Raw genomic sequence first — 16630 nt, forward strand, 5'->3', positions numbered from 1 at the left:
CATTATAGCTAACAAGATTCCCCAAACTCTTTTTGTCTATTATTTCATATTAATGCAACTTGACATAAAATATATTAACAAAACAATTAGCACTAAATAAACTAAACAGTTTAAAAAGCTGTCTCTTTTTTGACCATGCTGTTTCTGTCCATATTTCCTGAGACAGTGATGTTGTTATGTTAGTTTGTATTCTTACCGAGCACTGCTGACTGACGATATGGTGGAGGTTCCCAGTGTGATGCGATGTAATCCACTCTGTTCCAGCAGGGAGGCACTGTTGTATGGGTTTTGGCCCTAAACACACACACACACACACACACACACACACACACACACACACACACACACACACACACACACACACACCACAAAATTAACTACACACTACAATAGTCAAAAGGTTTTTAAAACATATTTTTCTTGAGCTCAACACAGTGGGCTTTTGTTCTGTGTCTTTTTATTATATTGTAAATCTTAAGACTTATTCTGTATAATTCGACAGTTGTAGCACACAACATATATGTTTGTCGATCAGTTGTTACTATTATTATTCATAGCCTTAATAGGTAATTTTTTAATTGACATTCCACACCATTAAACAGAACTGTAAATGGATCAAATATCTGTAATAAATAAAAACGTTTGATTTAAATTTTGGTTTGGTTTAAAGGTAATAAAACTAAACTATTACTAAACTAAACACTAAACTAATAAAATTTTGGTTTGGTTTAAAGGTTATAAAACACTTATAAGATATTTGGTGATGTAAGTTTTTGACTAAACAATCTTATATATATATATATATACACGTATATATATATATATATATATATATATATATATATATATATATATATACACGTATATATATACATATATACGTATATATATATATATACATATATATACATATATATAAAAATACATGCAATATATCTGATATGATTATAGAAGTGATTACACTATGATTTCTGAGACCCAAAGGACCACAAACCCATTCAAATATGGTTTATGTGTGTGTGTGTGTGTGTGTGTGTGCGTGTGTGCGTGTGTGCGTGTGCGCGTGTGCGTGTGCATGTGTGTGTGCTTACAGTAATCTGAGTGGCTCTCGGAGGGTCTTCGCTCGGACTCTTCTTGCCAGAGCAGGCTGCTTTCCAGGCTTCCTGCACTTCTGAGTTCAGCAGAGTGAAGACCAACAGAACTGCCAAACCCTAACCCACAACACCACAACCTGGTCAATACTCACACACTCGCATATTTCACACACTATTCGATAAACAGGTTCACTCGTCTGATTACCCAACCTGTCTGAAAAAGCTTAATAATGACCATGCAATTATAACAAAAATTCTCCAGTAAATATTTGCATAATCCTCACATATACACACACCTGTATGCAGCAGAGGATGATGAAGAGGTAGTGGAAGGCCAGGATGCTGTTATTGACTGCCATTAGCCCAAAGAACCACACACATGCACTCAAGAGCAGCAGGAGAAAGGCACTGCGGATAGTGGCACTGAGGCATGAAGAAAAATGGAAATGATCCACATTAATTCATCACTAAAATTTCTGATGGAGTTCATTTGGCAGCAAAGGAGAAGGTTAGCTAAAGGGGACTAGCGGTATGACTGAATGCTGTTAGCTCTGACCCTTATGTAACCTAAAATCTGGAGCAAAAACAAGACATCCAGTCAAGCAGAATAAAACCTCTCCTGAGTGTCTCTCTCTCCCTCTCTACCTCTGTGTGTGTGTGTGTGTGTGTGTGTGTGTGTGTGTGTGTGTGTGTGCGTATGTGTGTGTGTGTGCGTATGTGTGTGTGTCTTTTAAAACTCACATTATGGGCAGCTTCTTAGTCTCCTTTTGAGACGGATTGCATGTTATACGAAGAACCATCATAAACATCCCTGTATTAGTCTAGAAGGAAGGATGGAAGAAAGGAAGGACAGAAAGAACAGGGGGAGGTAGAGAGGGAGAGGGGGAGGGAGGGCAACAAGAAAGAAAGAAAGAAAGAAAGAAAGAAAGAAAGAAAGAAAGAAAGAATAAATGTTATTAATCTACCAATTTATTCATTAGCATAGTAACATGTTTTTCCAGTTTTATGTTGTATCATAGAGGTCTACAACAGACAGACGGACAGACAGACAGACAGACGGACAGACAAACAGACAGACAGACAGACATAGGCACAGATAGACATAGACACACACAGACAAACAGACACACAGATACACACAGATTATGGATTGATGAATGAATGGATGGTTGAATGATTGTATGATTGGGTGGAGGGGGGTTGAGTATGTCTGATAAAGATATATATTCTATTCTATTCTATTCTATTCTATTCTATTCTATTCTATTATAGTACAATGTCACAAATGTCTCCTTACTCCTTACTTATATAAGACTTCCCCAGACTGACAGAATGCAGTGTTCCATATGCCCACAGGCCAATTACAGCAAAGTCAAGTATCATTTTTCCATTGCAATGCCTGGGTCTGGCTCCACACTGTAATTTATCTGAGTTTAATTCAATTCAATTTAAATGTAGTTCTTCAGCACTCACACAGTTACTAAACAGCTTTACAGAAACCTGGGTCAGTGACACTAATAAGCAAGGCCAGGGCAACAGAGGCAAGAAAAACTTTACTGGAAGTCGATCTTGACTCATCACCTCTCTGTGATAACTTGTCTAAAATAAACATCTGTGTTTAAAATACGTTTCCAAATACACTGCTCTAAAGCTATCTAAGTGATAATAGTGGGAGAAAATGTGCGCACACACACACACACACACACACACACACACACACACACACACACACACACACACACCTACCAGTATTACAATGACTATGGGTCCAGCAAAACTCCAGATAAGTTTATCATAAAGGGAGATCCAGCAGAAATCTGGGTTCCCATAACCTTCTGGGTCCAGACCCACAGCCAGTCCTAGAACAGAGATAGAGATATACTGAATACTTGATAAATATATTTTATACCAAAAAAACTGATTTTGTTATAGATTTGGTTATATAAATTTCCAGAACATATTTGAAACATTAGCTTTGTAGCTACATAATCAGTACATATGTTTAAACATAGGGTGATCAACTATATTTAAGAAATATTTCATGTTTTTGTATCTGCTTTGAACAAATAATTTTAATTCTTGTCAAAAACTTGTCAAGTCTGATCATGTGAAACTAAAGTGAAGTAACTGGATGTATAATAACACATGTTGTGGAATGTCATTATATGATAGAAAACCTACACCAAGACTGACTAAGAGAAAACTACACTTCCTGTTTGTGGATATAATTTCAAATCTATCAACACTTACAATTTTACCTGTAGAGTTCTATGGTATTTTATGATATAATAATATCTATTATATGTACTTTTTGTCCATTTACAGTTACATTAATTTTGTGTAACATCCACAAAACCAATTCCTGTTATCATGTACATTATAATGCCAATAAAACATTGGTTAGTTATTCCATTACCATCTTCTTTCTTCTCTTTCTTCAGGATTAATAACACATGAATTGTATCTTGTTATCGAGTAACCGCAGCCTTCTGAACAAACGACTTTACTATGGCAAGATATGTCTGATGTCTGAGTCCGTCCAAAAATACAAAGCAAACTCCATACAGACAGCTAATCATTTTATTTGTTAAAGTGATTAAACTCATTAAATTAGATTATTATGAGTGGAGCAGTTGCCATATGCTATTATGGAAATGTTAATATATTAGAACAAACACATTAAAATAATTAACCTGTGATTTTAATTGCTGTCTGAGAAAATCATCTTCTGGCCAGACAGACATGAGAGTTCAGCATGAACTGTGTTGTATTTAATACTATGTTCATTACAGGTTTAATTATAACAGCTAGAAAGCTAGATAAATAATAAAAAAATAGCTTGCATGTATTCAGAAAAAAAAAACATATTCAGTAAAAAAAATAGAAAATATTATAATAGTGGATATAAAGTGAGTAAAGCCTTATATCCGCACGTTTTCTGAGTAAATGGTAAAGTATCAGTACTAGATACTATCAGAAAACAAACTAAGCTTTTATGAACCCACAGTGTAACATCATCAGTGTCACTTTAATGCAGAAACACGTTGAGGATATGCTAATTCAGGATGGTTGGATTCGCTCTGAGAGGCTGGGGTCAGGAAGTCACTGTGCAGTATCCACAGAGATTATGATTGTCCAGGGTCTTGCTCAAGGGCACACCAGTAGTGATCTGACCTCAGTAACCCCCTGACTGCTGACTATCTCCCATGCATAGAAACTTAAAAAGGCTAATTCAGGCATTTTTAAATGAAGGACAAACACACCTTTGACAAATGCTAATGAATCCTTAAAACCTATTATACTACTCATAAATTACTTTTTGGGGTCTTAAATCATTGTCATTTCTAATCAGCTGCTATATTTTATTCATTTTATTTACTTAAAACAGAAAGTCTTTTATTCTTTTGTTTTTGTGTGTATGTGTATCTACCAGTAATGATAGCAGGCACTCCCCAGCCAATGGCGTAGTAAAATCTCATGGCTCCATAGTTGATGTTTCGGGCTTCTGTCTGCATGCGGTAAATGTGCAGAGCCTCCACAAACATCCAGGCAAACGCGGACATGAAGAAATAATGCAGCAGGATCGCTACCACTGTGCACAAAAACTGGGAAAGAAAACACAGGTGTGGAGAAAATAGGATGTCAGTCAGAATGCAGGAGCGTGACTGAATAATGGAAAGAGAAAGCAGGACGACACGCAAACGGAATCTGTACAGACGACAAACCAACTGAAGCGATCAAGTGACGCATCATTACGCCATGATGATGCGTGTATAAACGCGCCAATGCATTTTCTAAATAAACAGCCGGTGAGATTACTTGAAATACATTAAACAGAGAGACTAGGCTTGATTTCTGAACATAATGTGAAGAGATTTATTGGTGATTTCACAGGAAACATTTGCACAAAAAATGATGCATTCTTGAAAATGTAGTTCATATCACATTAGCGCTCATGAGTTTGTGCAAATTTATGTATATGGACTCATTAATATGACCCTTTATTGAAATGCATTGCGGAAATGTAATAAAAAATTTCCATTTCATATCAATGACCTGAAAGAGCTGAAAGATGAAGTGCCTGTCAGGGATTTTCTATTGAAACTGATGTTAACATTCACAGTCTCTTAGCAGCGTAATATAAAAGGCAGTAGTACAATATATAGTATTTCAGCTGGTTGTCATGGTTATATTTCAGTATCCCTACATACTGTAGTATCAGATGCATTGATTTGGATCTCACTTTAGTATTAGAATTAAAGTAATTAAGTACAACTCAAAGTCCATGCCAGCCAAATATGACCATCGAATACTGTAACAATACAGTAATGCAATAATGAACGTGCACTTGATTTTAATCCAAGTGGGTGGAGAGTACAGAACATGTACAAGTCTGACATCCATCAAAATGACAGCAAGAACACTGAGTCTGTCTGACATGACACACCTTATCTGAAATATTTTCACCATGCTGCTGTGCTATCTGTACTCAATTTGAGATGTTCAAGCTGTGCACAAAACTAGTGCATTCTTTTATTGAAGTTGAAATGTCACTAAAACTGCAATTCAAGCTCTGAAAAACTATTAATCATGAATGAAACAACAGACATTGATAACAAGCTCACACATCCACACATCTACACACATACACAAAGACACACATACACTGAATTATAACTCGGAAATTTCAAGTGTTTATTGTGAGTGGGCTGCACTCTAGGGAAAAGTGTGTGTGTGTGTGTGTGTGTGTGTGTGTGTGTGTGTGTGTGTGTGTGTGTGTGTGTGTGTGTGTGTGTGTGTGTGTGTGTGTGTGTGTACTTCAGACAAAAGCATTCCAGTCTGAGTCACAGTGAAATATTCAGTGTGATTGATGGCTCTCTGTGCTGATGGCTGTGATAGCAGTGTTTAAATGAATATTTAAGCTGTATTGTGCAGTCTGTAACATTTCTATCCAGCTGCCTATACATTTTTAAACTGATAAAGGTCGAGTGAATATATCTACAATGTTAGATTGACTAGTTAATGATTTATACCTCCATAACAGCCTCACATCTTCATTCACTGTCCTGCTCAATGAGCCACTCACTTAGCCACTTGTTCATCATTTAAATAGTCACTGACTCAGACAATCACTCATCACATATTCAGTCAGTCACTGACTCAGTCACTCACTCATCACATATTCAGTCAGTCACTGACTCAGTCACTCACTCAACACACACTCAGTCAGTCATTGACACAGTCACTCACTCATCACACACTCAGTCACTCACTCATCACATATTCAGTCAGTCACTGACTCAGACAATCACTCATCACATATTCAGTCAGTCACTGACTCAGACAATCACTCATCACATATTCAGTCAGTCACTGACTTATTCACTCACTCATCACATATTCAGTCAGTCACTGACCCATCACATATTCAGTCACTGACTCAGTCTCTCACTCAACACACACTCAGTCACTCATCACACACTCAGTCACTCACTCATCACATATTCAGTCAGTCACTGACTTATTCACTCACTCATCACATATTCAGTCAGTCACTGACTCAGTCTCTCACTCAACACACACTCAGTCACTGACACAGTCACTCACTCATCACACACTCAGTCACTCACTCATCACATATTCAGTCAGTCACTGACTCAGTCTCTCAGTCATCACACACTCAGTCAGTCATTGATTCAGTCACTCACTCATCACATATTCAGTCAGTCACTGACTCAGTCCCTCACTCATCACACACTCAGTCAGTCAGTCATTCAGTCAGTCACTCACTCACTCACTCACTCAGTCAAACCTTCAATCACACTCTTCTTTTCTCACACTGTCACTTACTCACTAATTCATTCATTTTCTCTTTCCCTCTATCCTTTGCTCCCTCCCTAACTCACCTGTTGTTCAGTTTGGTTGATGCCCAGCAGGTAGGTGAGCTGAGAGAGGAATGTAGCCGCCGCCATATTGGAGTGTATGCTGCGTGTGTTTGACTTCAGCTCTCTCAAACAGGAGAGCACCGTAACCGTTAGCAACAGTGCCACCATGGAAACAGATAGAGATGTGTAGGTTACTATGGCAAGAGTCTCCAGGTCACCCTCTAATTGCTGCTCACAGACAGACAGAGAGAGAGAGAGAGAGAGAGAGAGAGAGAGAGAGAGAGAGAGAGAGAGAGAGAGAGAGAGAGAGAGAGAGAACGACAATATGATTAATGATTAAATGAATGTAGCTTTCTTTCAGCTTTATCACAGACCTAATTATTTCTTTTTGTTATGTGAGATGTCTATGTGTGTGTTACCTCTCTCTGTGAGCTGTCCATCAACACTCCAAAGGTACCCAGTCTATGGCACTGGCAACGCACATGTGACATGTTCCTATAGACGACACTGCAGTCCCTCACTGTCCAACAACCTGCTGCTGACACTCTTTACACATACGCACACACAAACATGTTCTTCATTTTGGTGGAATATGACGATTTAAATGGCACCAGAAGTCGACAGCTTTCTAAACATCACCCAGATTTTTTGATCATACTCACGGGCTGGTGTGGTTCCACTGCACGCAGAGAGGCTTGCTGCGGTTACTCGTTTCCAAGAGACGGAACTCCAGCTGGACAGGTGGCTCCAGGAAACCCTCCACAAATGAGTGATTATTATACACAGATACACTCACTACAGGAGAATTCAGCACAGGGTGACGTGGCAACCTGCAAATAATAGACCCACTTAGGACACATTTTCTCCATAATTTGCTCTTGGGCAATTCCCACCCACTCACTTTTCCCTAACATGCAACAGCTTTTATCTGGGGAGAGAGAAGACATGCGTTCTCCAAGATATGTAAATTCATTTTCAAACTGCTACGAGTGGTGCTTCACAGGGAGGCATAACACATTTGGAGTAAAGTGCAACCTGCCCTCTTACATATTCATGCACTTATAGATGCCCATGGTTGACTAATGTTGCTGTAATTGACAGGTGAGCGAGAGTATGACATCCCAGCCTCCCTGCGTGCATGGTAAATTTTACTCTTTTTGGCTATAGCATTGTTGGAATATAAAACTACAATTGCAAAAATAAAGCCTTTAGTCTTAATTAAAATATGCAATTAATTTAATTCAGTTTAATTGTATATCATTTGCAACAATTGACCTTGTCTCAAAACAGCTTTACAAAAGCATAGAAACAGAATAAACTCTAATGATTCCAAGAGCAACCATATAAACACAGTTACATTTTGACTGTCACACGCACTGCTGTGTCACTATACCCATATCAGCAATGAAGCTGCTGAGGAAACATGGGGTTTTTCAGTTAATATGCAAAAGGCGCCAATGTAATAACTCAAAGCTGCAGCAGGCAAATGATCATGCTGAGGCCAAGAGATAAAGTCTTGGACACAAATTGTGCAACTTGAATGCACAACTGAATAGTTGTCACACTTAATATGAGGCCTTTAATCAATTGTTTGGCAGGAAGAATCAAAAAAGTTGATTGAGATTGAGAAATTTCTTAAGGTGACAGATTTACGGTATATGCATGTTACAACCACAGTGAGTCTGGTGTGTCTTTACGCTTCATTCCAAGACTGAAGCGTAATCATACTGTATATATGTTTAGCTTCAAGGTTCTATGTATTTTTGCCCAAAGAACCCTTATTCCCAAACAAATCAGCAATATTCTGGTGTCACACTGGCACGTACACCGCATAAAGTGTAAAGTATAAAGCTGGGATATACTCTCATGGACACTAATATAGACCCAGACACACAAACACACACATACACACCTAACTCCTCGGCGGTCTGTATGGTATTTAGGAGGAAGTGCAGCTCCGAGGCTGCGGTATATCAGGACAATGACGATGGTGAACGGTGAGTTATTCTGCAAGCCAGATCGTCGTGCTGCTGGCACTTCTGGCGTCTGATTGGCATGTAAACTCAACGGGGCTAAGCATAGAGAAAAAATATTTCAAGCAATAACAACTTTATTCAATTAGACTAAAAAGTGTAAAATATTTCTGTGTGTACTCACAGTAGTTGCGTTGTAGCACCAGGGCACTAGGTGGCAGCACTACATGTGTGTGTGCATCCCAGAGGGTCTGTCCACGAAACATTGTGCTGTGATACCGAGGAAAACGTTTCCGCACATGTGTGTGGTTTTCTACACGGTCCACAGTCATTACTGCAATTAACACAAACATCGCTAGTATAAGTATCTTGACTTACCTTCAGTTAGACGATTAGATAACTGGGATTAGTATAAGCTGTTTGGAGAGAGAGTTTATGTATGTGTGTGCGTGTGTGTGTGTGTGTGTGTGCGTGAGAGTGTATGTGTGTGTGTGTGTATATGTGTGTGTGTGTGTGAGACTGACCTATATTGGGTGCCACCAGTGCTACAGGATTGAGGTAGGTGTGTTTGGTGTTCTGGGCGAGGTTGCGTGAGTATTGCTCTAACAGATCAGCCAGGCCTGCTGCTCCACTCTGAGCTGAACTCTGAGACCTCCACAACCCTGCTGAGCTCGGGCTTAGTAACACACTGCATGCTCGTAACACGTTCTGCCAAGAGGAGAGGGACAAGGAAAGTTATTGGAGTGAGTTGAGAGGTAGAGATAAATTGAGATCAAAAGACGAATAGAGATAAATAATATTAAGATGTTGCATTTGAGGAGGGGGCACGGTGGCTTAGTGGTTAGCACGTTTGCCTCACACCTCCAGGTTTGGGGGTTCGAGTCCCGCCTCTGCCTTGTGTGTGTGGAGTTTGCATGTTCTGCCCGTGCCTCGGGGGTTTCCTCCGGGTACTCCGGTTTCCTCCCCCGATCCAAAGACATGCATGGTAGGTTGATTGGCATCTCTGGAAAATTGTCTGTAGTGTGTGAGTGCATGAGTGAATGAGAGTGTGTGTGTGTGTGTGTGTGCCCTGCGATGGGTTGGCACTCCGTCCAGGGTGTATCCTGCCTTGATGCCCGATGATGCCTGAGATAGGCACAGGCTCCCCGTGACCCGAGGTAGTTCGGATAAGCGGTAGAAAATGAGTGAGTGAGAGAGAGTGAGTGCATTCGAGGAGAAGGAAAAAGAAAGCCAGAGAAAGGAAGTACATGAAGGAAAAGACTCAAGTAAAGAGAGAAGAAGGAGAACAGTGAGATAAAAATAGGATGAGAAGGAAAGTAAGAAAGACAAAGGGTCAGATGGAGGCCATAGAGGTAGAGAGAAAACAAATTTAAGACAGGGAAAGAAGTGAAAGAAGAACCGATAGAGGAGGAGAGAAAAATGACAAAAGGGGGAAAGAGACAAAGACAAAGAAAAGAAGACAAGAATGAAAGAAAAAAGGAGGACAGAATGAAGGAAGAAAGGACAGAGCAATGATTAAAGCAAGGATTAAAATGAAGCAGAGACTGTGAGTCAGCGAGCGAGTCAAACATATAAACCCATACAACTGGAGTGTGTGTGCAGCATATTCTCACCTCGGTGAAGTGAGCGTCCTGCGTGGCCGTTAGACCGAAACCTGTTTGAAGGCTCTCAAAGGTCAGGAGGCGGGACAACAGTCTCTCAGCAATCTGGAGGTCGTTGCCATAGAGATAGGTTGATGCCTCGGTGACGTCACGCAGCTGATGGGCCAACTTCTTTTCAGTGATGGTGTTCAGTACTGTCTCATTTCTTTCAACTGCGTCAAGCTGCTCTCACACACACACGCACACAGAGCAACACACACACAGTTTGTATTAGTAGTCTTGCAGGAAATGGATGTGTACTAAAGGCTGTGTGTCTGTGAGTGGGTTTATCTCCTACCGCTGTGTTGAGATCAACAAAAGAAGGAGATGTACAGTTATAGAGATCAGGCTCCAGCCAGCCTCGGTCTACATCACAGTGACGAATAGCAGCTCCTACAACACAAACATACACAGTTATTATTGTAATACCTTGATGACATTATGTCATAACATCACACACCTACACATTCTGAGTTTTAAAGAGTATTTGCTTAAACCAGGCAGATGAATAAACATTCACACAAACACGCACCTACTGATCCTTTGGGACAGGGCACCACAGCGGGCATGTTGAACTTGGTCCTGGGCCACCAGATTCCCATGGTGATCATCTTTGGACAGCCATCATAGATCACTGTGGAGTACAGAGGGATAAATATTTTTTTTTTCCCAGCAACTGATTTCTGTTAATTAAGACAAACTAACAAACAAACAAAAGTGAATCAATTTTATATAATAATAATAATAATAATAATAATAATAATAATAATAATAAATAAGCATTTATAATAATATTATTTTATTAAAATATTGTTGTATAATAATAATAATATTTTAGAATAATAATAATAATAATAATAATAATAATAATAATAATAATAATAATAATAATAGTAGTAGTAGTAGTAGTAGTAGTAGTAGTAGTAGTAATAACATTAATAATAATAATTATTATTATTAGTTATTTGTATTATTATTTTTTATTATTATTGCTCTGACAGTGGTGTTAGCTGTAATTTGAATCATAAGTTTAATATAACTGAACTCGTTCTAATATAATAATTTTTACAGTAACTTGTTTAAAGGAATTTGTATGGTGGATCTCCACAAGATTTTAGTCAAATAATAAACAGATTGTTTTAAAATCCCATTTTAAAATGGTAAATCTTTATGAAAGTAAACCGACTGTTGTCATAAATATTATGGGTTATAATACTTTAAAAAGCAGGACATTTTTTAAAATAAAGAACACATGGGTTAGTAATGTAATCAACTGTAACTGCTGTGGTGTAAATTTTTTATTTAATAATTTGACCAATTATTATCAATTATTACTAGTACACAGTTCTACTGATCCGACTGTAATTTACACTACTGAAATTTCAACCTGTAATCACGTCCACTTATACTGATTGTAATGATATAAAATATTTTTGAAGCAAATAAAACGATGTGATTTAATTGGATCCTACTCCAACACTCCAACACAGCTTATACACACGATAATGTATTCGTCTTTATCTTAACCCCTTTTCACGATTCAACTGCTTTTGTCAGGTGACCTATTTTCCACTGCTCTGATATGCACCAAGACGTTTAACTAGTGGCTGATTTTTGTGCTTCTGTTGTATCATAAAATAGTGTCCTATGTCCTGTTTTACATGACAGGAAAAAGAACACACAGATGTAGTGATACTTCCACAGAGTGATGTTTTATCACAGAAATGTTTTAAATCACACAAATAACTCATTGAACCGGAAAGGAAATTAGAAACAGATAATATATCAGAATAGAAATAAATATCTACATGGATGGAAAAAATGCAGACACAAAATCATAAGTGTTAAATTAATTTTTGAATGTACATATAGATTTGTGTTTTTATTATTTGAAGGTAATTTAACACTGGTGCTTTTTATTGCATGGGTGAATGAATGGCTGGATGCAAAAAGGTAAGCTGGATTAGGTGTGTGTGTGTGTATGTGTGTGTGAGAGACAGAGAGAGAGAGAGAGAGAGAGAGAGAGAGAGAGAGAGAGAGAGAGAGAGAGAGAGAGAGAAAGACTCTGCCCCACCTTCGCAGCCAGTCTGTGTGACCTCAGCGAAAGGGTTGTCACACATGTTGCACTGCCGGCCAATCACACCCGGCCTACACTGGCACTGACCGCTCTCTGGGTCACATGTCCGTGTAAAAGAGCCCACCGGGTAGCAGTCACACGGCAAGCATACATCACTACCCCGCCGTCGGTAATGGAACTCCTGACACATAACCAGCCACACAACACAGACGTACACATGCATGAGCAGGAACACACACATCCGTTAAAAGGAGAAAATACACACATTGTCACAAAAACAATGACAAGAAATACATATGTGTATTTTTTTTATTCTGATCTTATTTTAATTGTCTGTGTGTTGTTGTCTCTGTGTACTGGAAGCGTATTACACTAAAACAAATTCCTTGTATACTTGGAAATGAACTCCTTTTGATTCTGATTCTGCTAAAATGTGTAATCACTGAAAGGGTGAAGCTTTTTTGTGAGGAGATAATATTTCTGTAAAATTTCAAATCGAATTGCTTTGTTCCACCAGATCCTTCAATTCTCTCCTATAACCACATTCACAAGTGTTTTATACATTACATATATAACCTTGGATCAAAATGAATACTTATAATAACTCATTTTTAGAGCCTTCAGGCCGCACACTAACAATTAATATTCATAAAGAAGACCCCCTCCTCGGGTGGGCATTTATATTCATTAATTGCCTTGTTTAAGCAGTAAAATAAGTCTGTTTCTAATGTGCTGTGTAAGAAGAAATTCTAATTATTAAAATGTGAGCAGATATTTTCTTCTAATTCAGCTTTCTGATGCCTATTTCCTAGCTTGAATAAGAAATATGTCATTTCCCTTAATTAATGTCATGGAACTTCAAGATCGGTTGCTAGCGAATTTACAGGCTTGGATTGTTAATAATAACACGAAAGATCAGAGCTGAGATGTCAGAGGAAAGAGCAACAAAATAAAGCATTTGGAAAATTGCAGAAAAATGACCTTCACCATGAGATCATGGAAAATATTTGGGCAAAATAAAGTAATACATTGATCATTTTTATGTGCATATTCTTGCATCAGATACGTTTAATTTACTGCTTTTTTATGTTGAAATCTTCTAAGTTAAATCTTACATGGCAAATACATTTTTTTCTGAATCGTCTCATTTCTCCAGTCTATGCCTTCATCAAAGCTAGTTGCCATCATAAGGAAGACAATCAAATGTAATGAGTAGAAAAAAATATTCCACTTTGCATAGATACACATACGCTTTTGATCAGCACTTAAAATAAAATGAATAAACAGAACGATTCTCTGATGAGTCTAAAAATTCTTAGGCATGGACACCATTAATGTTTAACTCTCAAAACATTTTTTTTTGTAATTTGATATTATTTAAAGGTAGAGTAATTTTTGTGGGGGAAGTCATGCCCTAATGGTTAGAGAGTCTGATCCCTAACCCCAAAGTTGTGGGTTCGAGTCTCGGGCCGGCCACGACTGAGGTGTCCTTGAGCAAGGCACCGAACCCCCCAACTGCTCCCCGGGCGGTGCAGCATAAATGGCTGCCTACTGCTCCGGGTGTGTGTTCACGGTGTGTGTGTGTTCACTGCTGTGTGTGTGCACTTTGGATGGGTTAAACGCCGAGAACAAATTCTGAGTATGGGTCACCATACTTAGCCATATGTCACTTCACCTTCACTTAATATTTGTATTAAATGTACAGTAATATTTTGGCAGTTTATTGGAAACAGGTTTTTTTTTTAATAATAATAATTATTTATTATCTGTATTGTTAATAATTTATTGTTTGTATTGTTCATTATTTATTATTTGTATAATGGTGGTGCAAATTGACACCTAGGTGATGGAATGAATTTCCCCTAAATAAATAAATAAATAAATAAATAAATAAATGATATGATCTATTAACTATTTTGCTGTATTATGCTGTATATGTGACTTTTAGACTGACACTATTCTTAGTCCGTGAGCTGGTGAACTGGTAATGATGTATTCACGGATTTGGCAAATGATGGACTTTGTATTTATGCTTCATGGATGCTGGATTTTGAGAAGCATGTCTGTAGAGAACATTTCTGAAAATCCTAGTCTTTAATATAATTTTTTCCAACTAAACTGATATCTTAAGGATTAATTCACAGCAGCTATAACCTGAAAAAAACATGAACCAACACTAAATTATAAATCAACACACTTAGCATAGTCTGCATCAGTATCGCTGACTCAAGTCTCTAACATTACTTTAGGCAGTGTAACCTCTTACAGCGTAACTAATCTCTCTTAATTACGGCTTCACGCATGTGAATCAATTACCATATGCCTTACAGGCTAATGATGCAACCAATTACTTTGTGAGTGTGTGCAAGAGTGTGTGTCTATTTGACTCCAACACCTACTATCACACACACCCTCACACACTAAAGTGATAAGGTGCTTGCCAGGACCGACTCTAGTGACACTGATTAGGTCAGTGAGAAGATGAGGAGGAGAGTTAGCTGCTACAAGAACACTGGATAATTACAACACGATGAGGGGGAATACATCTAGCGTTACATGTTAGAAAGAAAATAAGATTACGCTATAATATGGATCTAATGAAAATGAATGTTATGTTCCGAGATGCTTATTTATGCAAATCATCCTGTTTCTCTGGAACCTCTGTTTCTAATCGGACCTTTACAAAGATTCAGCACATATAGTTTTGGAATAATTTCCCTTAATCCAGATGTATCCTGGATATTGTATAGCACAGAAAACACACAAGGTTTGTAAATATGTATTTATACCCATATTGACACAAAAGCCCTGCTTTCATGTTTCATGTCTCTTTTTGTTTACACACCATGTGCACTGCAATGTTCTACATGTACATGGGCTTATATTTTATATCATTTTATTCATTTGAGATTTAAGGGCCTTGCTCTCTGGCAGCAGACTTGGTGGACCTGGGATTCCAGCTCACAGCCTTACGATCAGTAGTCCGACACCTTAAGCACTAAGCTACCACATCCCTCATGCTCTGGTTGTGTCCCTGCTCCTGTCCATTCACTGGAACCATTGTTGTCTGTTACTGATTACTTTGGCACTCATGCTGAATTTCATGGTGTGTTCATGTTAACTATTGCACTAAATAATCTTATGATGCGAAGTATTCTTGTACGATTATATACATATTTAATAAAAAAAGGGAAATGGTAGAATTGGTACAATTTCAAAAAATATGTTAATGTATTTGCTTTGTGAAAGAATACACATGTAAAGTGTTACCACAAAGCGTGAGCAAAGCAGAAGGCAGGAAATGAGTTTTAAAGGAAAAAGCAGACAGATTTCATCAGTAGAACAGAGAGATTTCAAAAGGTCAGACATCAGGAGGCATAGCAGGGGTTCAGATTAGAGATAAGAGAGCAAGAGCTCTGTGTGTGTGTGTGTGTGTGTGTGTGTGTGTGTGTGTGTGTGTGTGTGTGTGTGTGTGTGTGTGTGTGTGTGTGTGTGTGTGTGTGTGTGTGTGTGTTTGTGTGTGGGTGTGACAGGTAGCTCTTTCAAAGCCTAATCTTGTTTTCAATAATCTCCAGGAGCTTTTTATATGTCAAAGCCGTCTAAAAAGAACAACACCCTCGTGTCTTTATGATAATGAATCTGAATGCTAATCATGAATGAACTGATTAGGATCAGAGACTGGGATTAGAAGTTGGGTTATAATGAGAGATTAATTACTTAGAGGACTATTTGTTTTCTGCATGTGTGTCTATTTGTATTTAACTGTCTGTATGGCCAGACACAGATAAATCACGGGATTACATGAAGAGCTGAAACATACTAACTCCATGTGTGCTGTTTGCCTGGACATGTACATCTAGAATAAATTATCCAATCAGACAACCATCTGGTAGCAGAGCAATGTAATAAAAGATACAGGTAAAGAGCTAAAGTTAAATACCAGAAAAATGTCGCCTGACCT

General features: G+C 38.2%; 1 protein-coding gene across 3 annotated transcripts in view; it reads right to left on the bottom strand.

The window, feature by feature from the left end:
- Positions 1 to 16630, bottom strand: part of celsr3 (cadherin, EGF LAG seven-pass G-type receptor 3) — a 57542-nt gene that overhangs the window by 4652 nt on the left and 36260 nt on the right. For all 3 annotated transcript variants that reach the window (XM_060882180.1, XM_060882179.1, XM_060882178.1), the window contains exons 16-31: positions 12667 to 12850; positions 11125 to 11226; positions 10891 to 10985; positions 10566 to 10775; positions 9477 to 9660; positions 9137 to 9286; positions 8892 to 9051; positions 7642 to 7809; positions 7399 to 7525; positions 7001 to 7207; positions 4525 to 4699; positions 2841 to 2953; positions 1836 to 1915; positions 1391 to 1517; positions 1092 to 1211; positions 197 to 294 (exon numbers count right to left, since the gene is read on the bottom strand). In XM_060882180.1, the coding sequence (XP_060738163.1) occupies positions 197 to 294; positions 1092 to 1211; positions 1391 to 1517; positions 1836 to 1915; positions 2841 to 2953; positions 4525 to 4699; positions 7001 to 7207; positions 7399 to 7525; positions 7642 to 7809; positions 8892 to 9051; positions 9137 to 9286; positions 9477 to 9660; positions 10566 to 10775; positions 10891 to 10985; positions 11125 to 11226; positions 12667 to 12850 (2300 nt within the window). The remainder of the gene's footprint in view (positions 1 to 196; positions 295 to 1091; positions 1212 to 1390; positions 1518 to 1835; positions 1916 to 2840; positions 2954 to 4524; positions 4700 to 7000; positions 7208 to 7398; positions 7526 to 7641; positions 7810 to 8891; positions 9052 to 9136; positions 9287 to 9476; positions 9661 to 10565; positions 10776 to 10890; positions 10986 to 11124; positions 11227 to 12666; positions 12851 to 16630) is intronic.

The sequence above is a fragment of the Tachysurus vachellii genome, chromosome 11, assembly GCF_030014155.1.
Source record: "Tachysurus vachellii isolate PV-2020 chromosome 11, HZAU_Pvac_v1, whole genome shotgun sequence".
NCBI lineage: Eukaryota > Metazoa > Chordata > Actinopteri > Siluriformes > Bagridae > Tachysurus > Tachysurus vachellii.